This window comes from Larus michahellis, chromosome 2 (genome assembly GCF_964199755.1).
Source record: "Larus michahellis chromosome 2, bLarMic1.1, whole genome shotgun sequence".
In the NCBI taxonomy this organism is placed as follows: Eukaryota; Metazoa; Chordata; class Aves; order Charadriiformes; family Laridae; genus Larus; species Larus michahellis.
In genome coordinates, this window is record NC_133897.1 from 169,757,518 (window position 1) to 169,769,221 (window position 11,704).

At 72.5% G+C, this 11,704-nt stretch overlaps 2 protein-coding genes across 6 annotated transcripts in view; both read left to right on the forward strand.

Moving 5' to 3' along the window:
• Positions 1-33: 33 nt before the first annotated feature.
• Positions 34-9,212, forward strand: GPAA1 (glycosylphosphatidylinositol anchor attachment 1). Of its 5 annotated transcripts, none has more exons than XM_074578091.1 (12): positions 34-129; positions 903-993; positions 1,083-1,262; positions 1,365-1,476; positions 1,617-1,764; positions 3,055-3,156; positions 3,240-3,436; positions 4,175-4,371; positions 4,473-4,626; positions 4,728-5,107; positions 6,058-6,228; positions 8,087-9,211. In XM_074578091.1, the coding sequence occupies exons 1-12, from the start codon at positions 51-53 to the stop codon at positions 8,328-8,330; spliced, it is 2,055 nt and encodes a 684-aa protein (XP_074434192.1). In that variant the 5' UTR covers positions 34-50; the 3' UTR covers positions 8,331-9,211. The 5 variants fall into 5 exon arrangements, with proteins under 5 accessions (XP_074434192.1, XP_074434193.1, XP_074434191.1 ...); XM_074578092.1 differs by having other exon boundaries at positions 82-129; positions 906-993; positions 8,087-9,212; XM_074578090.1 differs by lacking the exon at positions 34-129 and having other exon boundaries at positions 581-993; positions 4,175-4,347; positions 4,728-4,811; positions 4,911-5,107.
• A 343-nt stretch (positions 9,213-9,555) lies between these two features.
• Positions 9,556-11,704, forward strand: part of CYC1 (cytochrome c1) — a 6,649-nt gene continuing 4,500 nt past the window's right edge. The window contains exons 1-2 of the mRNA XM_074573570.1: positions 9,556-9,562; positions 10,118-10,408. Of these exons, the coding sequence (XP_074429671.1) occupies positions 9,556-9,562; positions 10,118-10,408 (298 nt within the window). The remainder of the gene's footprint in view (positions 9,563-10,117; positions 10,409-11,704) is intronic.

The following is an 11,704-nucleotide window of genomic DNA, read 5'->3' on the forward strand; positions in this document are numbered from 1 at the left end:
TTGCCCTACGGCGCATGCGCGGGGCGGGGCGGGGCGGGCGGTGCCCATCGATGTCTCGGCGCTCCACCCCCCGCGCCTGCCCCGTTCCGGCAGCGATTGAGCGGCCTGCGCGGGCGGCGGGGCCCAGAGGTGGGGGGGGACGGGGGTCTCTGTGGGGCGGGGAGGGGGGTGTGGGGCGGGTATGGGGCAGGGGGTGTGTGTGTAGGGCAGAGACAGGGCCGTGGGGTGCGTGTGGGGCGGGTGTGGGGCTGTGGGGGGCGTGTAGGGGATGGGGCCTGTGGGGGGCGTGTAGGGGATGGGGCCTGTGGGGGGCGTGGGGCACGGACGGGGCCTTGGGGGCTGTGGGGGTGCAGGTATGGGGGCTGTGGGGCAGGGACGGGGCCGTGGGATGTGTGTGGGGCAGGGAGGCGCCATGGTGTGTGTGTGGGGTGCAGGGATGGGGCTGTGGGGCAGGGACGGGGCCGTGGGGTGCGTGTGGGGCAGGGCTGGGGCCGTGTGGGACAAGTACAGGGCTATAGGGTGTGTGTGGGGTGCAGGGATGGAGGCTGTGGGGCAGGGACAGGGCCGTGCGGTGTGTGTGGGGCAGGGAGGTGCCATGGGGTGTGTGTGGGGTGCAGGGATCGGGGCTATGGGGCAGGGATGGTGGCCACAGGGTTTGTGTGGGGCAGCAACAGGGCCATGTGGGGCGAGTATGGGGCCATGGGGTGCGTGTGGGGCAGGGACAGAGGCTGTGGGGCAGGGACAGGCTATTTGGGGACAGGCCCGTGGGGCTCACCGGGGGGCTGCGGTTGCCTGCGGGGGTCCCAGCTGGACCGTGGGCAGCCCCGGGGCGAGGGGTGCCGTGGGGCAGCCCCCCAGTGCCTCTGTGGACCCCGTCCTCCCCCCTTTCCCCCCCCCTCCAGCAGCCCGAGCCCCCGCCATGGGGCTGCTGTCGGACCCCCACTGCCGGCGGGCGCTCTCCCGCCTCGTCCTGCGCCTCAACACCCCGCTCTGGTGAGTGCCGTGGGGCGCGGGGGGGGGGTGTGTGTGTATGTCGGGGGTGACCCCCCACACCCCTGACCCCCCTCTGTGTCCCCCCCCAGCGCCCTGAGCTACGTGGCGGGGCTGGGCTGGTTCCTGGCCCTGGCCTTCCAGCCGCTGGCCCCCCGCACCTACATGTCGGAGAACGCCATGGGCTCCACCATGGTGGAGGAGCAGTTCCTCTTCGGCGAGAGGGCCCTCTCCTACGCCCGCGAGTTTGCCGGCCACAAGAAGAAAGCGGGGTGAGCTTGGGGGTCGGCAGGCGGCGGTGCCCCCCCCTCAGCAGGGAGGTGGGTGTTTTTTTGGGGGGGGGGGTCCACCATCCCGCCTGTCCCCCTCCCCAGGGGCATGCCGGTGGCCTGGCTGGAGAAGACGATGTGGACGCTGGGGCTGGAGGTGCACCGCCAGCCCTTCTCCCGCACCCTGCCCTTCCCCGACGAGCTCCGCGAGCGCTACGTACGTACAGACACCCCCCCACCACCCCCAAAAAAAAAAAACCCCAAAAACCCCTATCCTGAAGCGGGGGGGGGGCCCGGCTGAGGCTGTCGTCCCCTGTCCCCCCCGCCACCGTGCCAGCCCTCCCCTTGCCTCGGCAGATGGTGAAGGGCACCAACGTGTACGGCATCCTGCGGGCGCCGCGCGCCGCCAGCACCGAGGCGCTGGTGCTGAGCGTGCCCTGCAGCGAGGGGCCCCACAACAACCAGGCCGTGGGGCTGATGCTGGCCCTCGCCTCCTACTTCCGAGGTGAGCCCCGGCCTTGGGGAGGTGGGGGGGGTGCTCCGGGGTGCCGGGGCGATGGCCGGGGGGGATCCCCGTCCCCAGGCGGGTCCCTGCCCGGTGGGGACGTGGGGGGTGGGAGTGCTGGGTGCCCACGGTCCCGGGGGACCCGGCTGCTCTGGGGGGCAGCACGGGGAGCGGGTCCCACCGGGGCTCTGCCGAGGCTGTGCCGGGGCACCAGGGCTCTGCCAGGCTTTGCCAAGGCAGGGACCGGGCTTTGCCAGGGCCGTGCCGGGCTTTGTCGGGGCGGGACCAGGCTTCATTGGGGCTGTGCCGGGCTCTGCCGGGGCTATGCCAGGCACTGAGGCTGTGCCAGGGCAGGGACTGGGCTCTGCCAGAGCTGTGCCAGGCTCTGCCGGGGCCGTGCTGGGTTTTGCCAGGGCAGGGACTGGGCTCTGCCAGGGCTGTGCTGGGCACCAGGGCTGTGCCAGGCTTTACCAAGGCAGGGACCAGGCTCTGCCAGGGCTGTGCCAGGCTTTGCTGGGGCAGGACCAGGCTTTACCAGGACTGCGCCGGGCTCCGCCGGGACTGTGCCAGGCACCGGGGCTCTGCCAGGGATGCACCCAGCTTTGCCAGGGCAGGGACCGGGCTGTGCCAGGGCTGTGCCAGGCACAGGGGCTGTGCCGGGCTCTGCCAGGGCAGGGACCAAGTTCTCCCAGGGCTGTGCCAGGCTCTGCCAGGGCTTTGCTGGGGCAGGGACTGGGCTTGACCAGGGCTGTGCCGGACACCGGGGCTGTGCCAGGCTTTACCAAGGCAGGGACAGGGCTGTGCCGGGCTTTGTTGGGGCAGGACCAGGCTTCACTGGGGCTGTGCCAGGCTCTGCCAGGGCAGGGACTGGGTTCTGCTGGGGCTGTGCCAGGCTGCGCCAGGGCTGTGCCGGGCACCAGGGCTGTGCTGAGCTTCGCCAGGGCAGGGACTGGGCTGTGCCGGGCTTTGCCAGGCTTTGCCAGGGCAGGGACCAGGCTTTGCCGGGCTTTGCCAGGCTCTGCCAGGGCTGTGCCAGGGCACCGGGGCTCTTCTGGCTTTTGCCAGGGCAGGGACTGAGCTCTGCTGGGGCTGTGCCAGCCTTTACCGGGACTGTGCCAGGCACTGGGGCTGTGCCGGGCTTTGCCAGGGCAGGGACCAGGCTTTACCGGGACCGTGCCGGGCTTTGCCAGGTGTGTGCCAGGCACTGGGGCTGTGCCGGGCTTTGCCAGGTCTGTGCCGGGCTGTGCCGGGGCAGGGACCGGTTTGCCGCAGCCTCCCCGTTGCCTCCAGGCCAGATCTACTGGGCGAAGGACATCATCTTCCTGGTGAACGAGCACGACCTGCTGGGCATGGAGGCCTGGCTGGAGGCCTACCACGACGTCAACCTCACCGGTGAGGCTGGGGCTCGGCGGTGGCGGGGGGCGGTCCGTGGCCGTTCCCCGTCCGTGCCGGCGGCGCTGACGCGGTGCCCGCAGAGATCCGCTCCTCGGGGACGCTGGGCCGGGCGGGGGCCATCCAGGCGGCCATCTCCCTGGAGCTGAGCAGCGACGTGGTCACCAGCTTCGACGTGGCGGTGGAAGGGCTGAACGGGCAGTTGCCCAACCTCGACCTCCTCAACCTCTTCCACGCCTTCTGCCAGAAGAACGGCCTCCTCTGCACCATCCAGGGCAAGGTGGGCCCGCCCCGGCGCGCGGGGACACGCGCTGGGGGGGCTCCTGTCCCGCCCGGCCAGCGTCACAGGCGGCCGAGAGCGTCCTGGCTCGTGTCATGGAGTCACCGACTGGTTTGGGTGGGAAGGGACCTTAAAGCCCACCCAGTGCCACCCCCTGCCCTGGGCAGGGACACCTCCCACCAGCCCAGGTTGCCCAAAGCCCCGGCCAACCTGGCCTTGAACCCCTCCAGGGATGGGGCAGCCACAGCTTCTCTGGGCACCCTGGGCCAGGGGCTCACCAGCTTCATCATGGAGAATTTCTGCCTTATTTTTAATCTCAGTCTCCCCTCTTTGGGTTTAAAACCCTTCCCCCTCGTCCCGTGGCTCCCCTCCCTGCTCCAGAGTCCCTCCCCGGCTTTCCCGGAGCCCCTTGAGGGCCTGGAAGGGGCTGGAAGGTCTCCCCGGAGCCTTCTCTTCTCCAGGCTGAACCCCCCCGGCCTGTCGGTTGCTGGGTCGCCGGCTCACAGACTGGTTTGGGTGGGAGGGGACCTGACGGATCGCCCCATTCCACCCAGGGACATCTTCCACCAGCCCAGGCTGCTCAGGGCCCCGTCCAGCCTCCAGGGACGGGGCATCCCCCCCTTCCCTGGGCAACCCGGCCCGGCGTCTCCCCACCCTCCGCCCGGCGACGTTCCTTCCTCGCATCCCAGTCCGAGTGTCTTCCCCTCTCCCAGTTTAAAGCTTTTCTCCTCCCGGCAGCTGCCGCGCTCGGACTGGGACTCGCTGCCCGCCTTCGCCCACAGCCTGCAGACGCTGCTGCTGATGGTGCTGGCCCAGGCCTCGGGGCAGCCCCGCGGCGACCACGGCCTCTTCCTCCGCTACCGCATCGAAGCCATCACCCTCCGCGGCATCAACAGCTTCCGGCAGTACAAGTACGACATGACCACCGTGGGCAAGTGAGCGCGGGCTCGGGGGCAGCCTGGGGTCGGGGGTGGGGTTGGGGGGCGTCCCGGGGTGCAGTTTCCCCCCGCCCCCGCCGCCTTCGCCGTGCCCGCAGGACGCTGGAGGGGATGTTTCGGAAGCTCAACAACCTGCTGGAGCGCCTGCACCAGTCCTACTTCTTCTACCTCCTGCCCTCCCTGTCCCGCTTCGTCTCCATCGGCGTCTACATGCCGGCCTTCGGCTTCCTCATCCTCGTCCTCATCCTCAAGATATCCTTTTTTTTTTTTTTTTTTTGGGCGGAGGCGGGGATGGGGTGGCTTGTGGGGGGGTGTCCAAACCTTCTCCGCTCCTTTCCCTTGACCGTCCCCACGCCCTGGATCTCTGGATGAAGCTGAGCAAGAGCGAGACGGGCGGCGCCGAGCGGCTCTGGGACAGTGACCACGCCGGCGGGGAGGTCCGGACCCTCCCTGTCCCCTCCCCGTCCCCTCCCCACGGAACCCCCCCCCGCCGCGGTCCCACCGGCCTCATCCCCCCCCAACCCCGTTTTCCGCAGGAGTCCCGTCCCGGTTTGCTGGCGCTGGTGCCGCCGCTGGTCATCTGCCACGCGGCCGGCCTGGCGCTCTACTACCTACCGGTGCTGGGGCAGCACGTGGCCACCCAGCACTTCCCCGTCTCCGAGTCGGAGGCCGTGGTGCTCACCGTCATCGCCATCTACGTGGCCGGCATGGCCCTGCCCCACAACACCCACAGGTGCCGGGGGTCCGGTGGGGGGAGCTGTGCTGGGATCACGGGATGCTTTGGGTGGGAAGGGACCTTTAAAGGCCACTGAGTCCAACCCCCCCCGCCCTGGGCAGGGACATTGGCACCGGCACCGGGTCGCTCCGAGCCCCCTCCAACCTGGCCTTGAACCCCCCCAGGGATGGGGCAGCCACAGCTTCTCTGGGCAACCTGGGCCAGGGGCTCACCAGCTTCATCATGGAGAATTTCTGCCTTATTTTTAATCTCAGTCTCCCCTCTTTGGGTTTAAAACCCTTCCCCCTCGTCCCGGGGCTCCCCTCCCTGCTCCAGAGTCCCTCCCCAGCTTTCCCGGAGCCCCTTGAGGGCCTGGAAGGGGCTGGAAGGTCTCCGCGGAGCCTTCTCTTCTCCAGGCTGAACCCCCCCAGCTCTCTCAGCCTGTCCTCCCAGCAGAGGGGCTCCAGCCCTCCCGGCATCTCCGGGGCCTCCTCCGGCCCCGCTCCGACACCTCCGTGTCCTCCCGATGTCCCCGGGGCTGGAGGCAGCACTGCAGGGGGGTCTCCCCCGAGCGGAGCAGAGGGGCAGAATCCCCCCCTCGCCCCCCTGCCCACGCTGCTGGGGATGCAGCCCAGGCTGCGGGGGGGTTTCTGTGCTGCCAGCGCACGGTGCCGGCTCATGGGCAGCGTTTCCCCCCCGCCCTCCCCAGCCCCCCCAAGCCCTTCTCTCAGGGCTGCTCTCCATCCCCCCACCCCCAGCCTGGGCTGGCACCGGGGGCTGCCCCCACCCCGCTTGACCCCCGGAGGTCTCCAGGGGCCGGGAGAGGTTGGATGCCGGGAGGATCTCCGGCCTGTCCCGATCCCTCTGGGTGGCGTCCCGTCCCTCGGGGGTGTCACCGCCGCTCGGTGCGGTGGCGTGCCCAGCGAGCGTGTGTGTGTCCCCCCCCCCTCACACCGTGTCCCCCGCAGGGTGCTGGCGGGGGGCGGCAGCGACCGGGGCTGGATGACGCTGAAGCTGCTGGCGCTGCTGTACCTGGCGCTGCAGCTGGGCTGCCTGGCGCTCCTCAACTTCTCCCTCGGCTTCCTCCTGGCCGCCACCATGGTCCCCGCCGCCGCCGCCGTCCAGCCCAACGGCCCCAAGTGAGCGGGGACGCCGGGGGGGGGGGGGGGGGGAGGGGACGGGACCCCCGCTCCGGTCGGGGGGATGCTGGGGGCTCTCCCTGGGGTGGGGGGACGCTGGTGGGTGCCAGGGCGATGCCGGGGGTGATGCCAGAGGGGGTCTCCGTGGGGCAGGGAGGCCGGGGGGATGCTGGGGGGGCTGTCCCCGAGGTGGGGGGACGCTGGGGGCTCTCCCTGGGGTGGGGGGACGCTGGTGGGTGCCGGTGTGATGCCAGGGGTGATGCCAGCGGGGGTCTCCGTGGGGCAGGGAGGCCGGGGGGATGCCGGGGGGGCTGTCCCCGAGGTGGGGGGCGCTGGGGGCTCTCCCTGGGGCAGGGATGCCGGGGGGGCTGTCCCCGAGGTGGGGGGGCGCTGGGGGGTGTGTGCGGGGGGACGCTGGTGGGTGCCGGGGAGATGCCGGGGGGTGGGTGATGCCAGAGGGGGTCTCCGTGGGGCAGGGAGGCCGGGGGGATGCTGGGGGGGGCTGTCCCCGAGGTGGGGGGGCGCTGGGGGCTCTCCCTGGGGCAGGGATGCCGGGGGGGCTGTCCCCGAGGTGGGGGGACGCTGGGGGGCTCTCCCTGGGGGTGGGGGGGGGCACTGGTGGGTGCTGGGGGTGATGCCGGAGGGGGTGTCCATGGGGCAGGGCCGCTGGGGGGGGCTCTCTCCAGGACAGGGGCGTAGTGGGGGGATGCTGGGGAGACAGCGGGGGGGCTCTCCCCAAGGTGGGGAGGTGCTGGGGGGGCTCTTCCCGAGGTGGGGGTTGCTGGGGGGGGTTCTCCCCAGGGCGGGGAGGGCAGGGAGATGGCGGGGGGGGGGGGACGCTGGGGGGGCTTTCCCTGGGGCAGGGTCTCTTTCCCCGGGGTTGGGGGACACTGGGGGGGGGTCTCTCTGGGGCAGGGTGATGCTGGGGGGGGGGCTCTCCCCGGGACAGGGGGCTGCTGGGGAGATGCCGGGGGTCTCCCCAGGGTGGGCTGATGCTGGGGGGGGGGGGGAATCTCTCCCTGGATACTGGGGGCTCTCCCCAGGGTGGGGGGATGCCGGGGGGGCTCTCCCTGGGCTGTGAGGATGCTGGGGGGGGCTCTCCCTGCGGTGGGGTGATGCCAAGGGGACACTGGGGGCTCTCCGTGGGGTGGGGGGGGTGCTGGGGGGGTCTCTCCCTGGGGTTGGGGGGGAATCTCTCCCCAGGGCGGGGGGATCCTGGGGGCTCTCTGTGGGGCAGGGGGATGCCGGGGGGGGGGCGAGGGGGGGCATCTCTCCCCGAGACAGAGGGATGCTGGGGTGGGGGGGGGGAATCTTTCCCCAGGGTGGGGGGACGCCGGGGGGTTCTCCATGGGGCAGGGGGACGCCGGGGGGGGGGGTGTCTCTCCCTGGGCTGTGACGATTCTGGGGGGGTCTCTCCTCCCTGGGGTTGGGGGGGGGGATCTCTCCCCAGGGCGGGGGGACGCTGGGGGGCTCTCCGTGGGGCAGGGGGACGCCGGGGGGGTGTCTCCCTGGGGTTGGGGGGGGGGGACTCCACCGGGGGTGTCTCTCCCCGGGCTGTGACGATGCTGGGGGGGTCTCTCCTCCCTGGGGTTGGGGGGGGGGATCTCCCCCCAGGGCGGGGGGACGCTGGGGGTCCTCCATGGGGCAAGGGGATGCCGGGGGGGTGTCTCCCTGGGGTTGGGGGGGGGGGGACGCCGCCGGGGGTGTCTCTCCCCGGGCTGTGAGGATGCCGGGGGCAGGGGGGGGATGCCAGGGGGTCTCTCCCCGGGGGTGGGGGACACCGGGGGGTGTCTCCCCGTCCCCCGCCGGGGCTGACGGTGCCCCCCCCACCCCAACCCCGCCCCCGCCGGGGCCGCAGGGTGCTGCTGGCGGCGCTGCTGGTGCTGGCCACGCCGGCGGCCACGCTGCTGCTGGGCATCTTCCTGCAGCGGGAGCTGGTGGAGGCGCCGGCGGCGGCGGGCGAGGGCTGGCAGCTCTTCCTGGCCGCGCTGGCCCAGGGGCTACTGCAGCACCACCTCTACGGGGCCTTCCTCTGCCCCCTCCTCGCCCTCGGCACCTACCCCTGCTGGCTGCTGCTCTGGAACGTGCTCTGCTGGAAGTGAGGGATGGACCCACGGACGGACCCACAGACAGACCTTGGCACCTACCCCTGCTGGCTGCTGCTCTGGAACACGCTCTGCTGGAAGTGAGGGGCTGACCCACGGACAGACCCACAGAGACCCACAGCCGGACCCACAGATGGACCCAACAGAGAGACCGACAGCTGGACACACGGACAGAACAGGAGAGACCCCGGGACAGACCCGCGGGGAGACCGGCAGAGACCCACAGACAGACCCACGGCCAGACCTACGTCAAGACCAACAGACCCATGGCCAGACCCACGGATGGACCCACAGAGAGACCCACAAACAGACCCACGGACGGACCCACAGATGGACCTCGGCACCTACCCCTGCTGGAGAGAGGGACCCACGGACAGACCCACAGAGAGCAGACCCACAGCTGGACCCACGGGCAGAATGCAAGAGAGAGACCCATGGACGGAGACACCCACGGACAGACCCACGGACAGACCCACAGCTGCACCCACGGACAGACCCCAGAGGGACCCACGGACAGACCCATGGAGCGGCCATGGACAGACCCACGGAGAGACCCACAGGAAGACCCACAGCTGCACCCACGGACAGACCCCGGGACAGACCCACGGCCGGGGCCGGGGGGGTGGCAGGGTGACGTCCCTGTCCCCATGCGCAGGGACACCGGCCCAGCCCAGCCCCCCCGGGGGTGGCAGCGGGTCCTGCCCTGGGTTGGGGAGGGGGTGGGTGCTGGCATGGGGACCCCCCCTTGGGGCTGCAGCCCCCGCTGTTTATGGGGGGGTGTGTCTCTCCCCTGGTCACTCCTGGGGGGCCGGGGGGGGGCCCCATCTGTACCGGGGGGGTCGTGGCACGGTCTGTAGGGGGGGGTGTCTCTCCCTGGTCCGTATGGGGGCGTTGTCGGTGTGTGCCGGGTGTGTAGGGGGGGTCCGTGGGCTCCCCAGTCTGTACTGGGGGGGTCCTGCCATGGTCTGGTCGGTCCCGGGGATGGGGGGGGGGTCCCCTATCTGTAGTGGGGGGGTCCCGACACGGTGTGTATGGGGGGGGTGTCTCTTCCCCATCCGTAGCCGGGGGGGTCGATCGCTGCCTGGTGCGTACGGGGGGTCTGTATGGGGGGGGCTTGGTGGGGTCCCCCATCTGTATCGGGGGGGGGGGGGGAGATCTCCCCCTTCGGTCCCAGGGGGTCAGGGGGGTCCCCGGTCTCTAGTGGGGGGGGGGGGGTCTTGGTATGGTCTGTACGGGGGGGGGGGGGCCTCTCCAGCACGGTGTGTATGGGGGGGGGGTGTGTCTCTGCCCGGTCGGTCCCAGGGGGGTGGGGGGGTCCTGGCCCGGTCTGTACGGGAGGGGGGTTCTCTAGTCTGTACCGGGGGGGTCCCACCAGTCTGTACCGGGGGGGGGAATGTCCCGGCACGGTGTGTACGGGGGGGGGGGTCCCCAGTCTGTACGGGGGGGGGTTGTCCGTGTGTCTTTCCCCGGTCGGTTCCGGTGGGGGGGTCCCCATCCTGTACCGTGGGGGGGAACGTCCCGGCGTGGGGGGTGAGGTCCCCAGTCCGTACCGGGGGGGGGGGGGGGGGGTGTCCCAGTACGGTGTGTACGGGTGTGGGGGGGGTCTTTCCCCCGTCGGTTCCGGGGGGGGGGTGTCCCCAGCACGGTCTGTACGGGGGGGGTGTGTGTGTGTCTCCCCCCGGTGGGTCCCGGGGGGGGGGTGGGGTGTCCCCAGTCTGTACCGGGGGGTCCCGGCCCGGTCCGTCCCCGGGGGGGGGTGGTGCCGGTGTCGCGCTGCAATAAAGGCGGGGAGCGGGAGCGGAGCCGGTGTCGTGCTATTGCGGGGCGGTTCGGGGGGGGGGGTGTGGGGGTGTGGACGGCGTGGGCGGGGCGCGTGACGCGCCTTCCGGCGCGGCGTGCGCGTGACGTCACGTCCGGCGCGGGGTGGGCGGGGCGGTCGGCGTCCCCTCGACCTCGTCGCGGCGGCCGCCGGGAGCAGCGGAGCGATGGCGGCGGCGGTGGCGGCGGTGCGGAGCCTCCCGCTTCGGCCCTACGGCCGCCTCCTGCTGCCGCGGGCCCGGGCCGCGCCCCCCACGGTGAGAACCCGCGCCCGGCACCGCCGGGACACGCCGTCCCCCCCCCCGGCACCCTTCCCCCGAGGCGGGAAGGTCACCGGGCGGGGGCGCGCTGCGGAGCGGGGGTGGGCCCGCAACGGCCGCACCGGTGTCCCCGTCCCCCCCCCGCTCCCCGCCATCCCTCACCGGGGTGTCCGGTTCCCCCCTCGCCCCATCCCTGCCCGCTGGGCCCGATCCCTGCCCGGTGGCTCCGGTGTGTCCCGTCCCCCCTCGCCCCATCCGTGACCGGTGGCCCCGGTGTCCGGTCCCCCCTCGCCTCATCCATGACCGCTGGCCCCGGTAGGCCCCAGCCCGGCCCGGTGGGCCCGATCCCTGCCCGTTTCTCCCCCCCTTCCCCCCCCCCCTCACCGCCACGGTCCCTGCCCGGTGTCCCCGGTTCCCCCACCGGCATCCCTGCACGGTGTCCCCGGTGGCCCGATCCCTGCCCCCTGTCCCCCCCTCCCCCCATCCCTGCACGGTGGGCCGCCCGGTGTGTCCCGCCCCGGTGTGTCCCGTCCCCCCTCGCCCCATCCCTGCACGGTGGCTCCGGTGGGCCGTCGTCCACCCCTCCCCCATCCTCCGGGTCCGGTGGGCCCGATCCCTGCCCGGTTCCCCCCCACCTCCCCGCCCTGCCTCACGTCGCCGGTTCCCCCCGAGCCCTGCCCCGTGTCCCCGGTTTCCCCGGCCCCGGTTCCCCCCCGCCCCATCCCTGCCCGGCCCGGTGGGCCCGATCCCTGCTCTGTTCCCCCCCGCCCCCCCCCATCCCTGCCCGGTGCCCCCTGCCCAGGCCCTGTCCCCCCCCCCCCCCAGCCCTGGTGTCCCTGGTCCCCCCCGATCCATGCCCAGTGTCCCCAGTTCCCCCCCCAGTGTCACCGGTGTGCCCCCCCCCCCTCCCCCGGCCAGCAGTGCCCTGGTGTCCCCAGTTCCCCCCCTCATCCCTCCCCAGTTCCCCCCATCCCTGCCCAGTGTCACCGGTGTCCCCCCCCCCCAGCCGTACCCAGTGTCCCCAGTTCCCCCCCATCCCTGCCCAGTGTCACTGGTGTCCCCCCCCCCCCCAGCCTGTGCCCAGTATCCCTGGTTCCCCCCCTTCATCCCTCCCCAGTTCCCCCCCCCATCCCTGCCCAGTGTCACCAGTATAGTGGCCGTCCCCCCCCCCGCCCGGCCAGCAGTGCCCAGTGTCCCCAGTTCCCCCCCTTCATCCCTCCCTAGTTCCCCCCCCATCCCTGCCCAGTGTCACCAGTATAGTGGGCCGTCCCCCCCCCCCGCCCGGCCCAGCAG

Coding starts and splice junctions, on each gene's coding strand:
- GPAA1 (XM_074578088.1), top strand. CDS start 596: ATGGGGTGTGTGTGGGGTGCAGGGATCGGGGCTATGGGGCAGGGATGG. Junction 4,372..4,472: donor GACATGACCACCGTGGGCAA/GTGAGCGCGGGC, acceptor CCGTGCCCGCAG/GACGCTGGAGGGGATGTTTC. Junction 4,627..4,727: donor TCCTCGTCCTCATCCTCAAG/ATATCCTTTTTT, acceptor GACCGTCCCCAC/GCCCTGGATCTCTGGATGAA.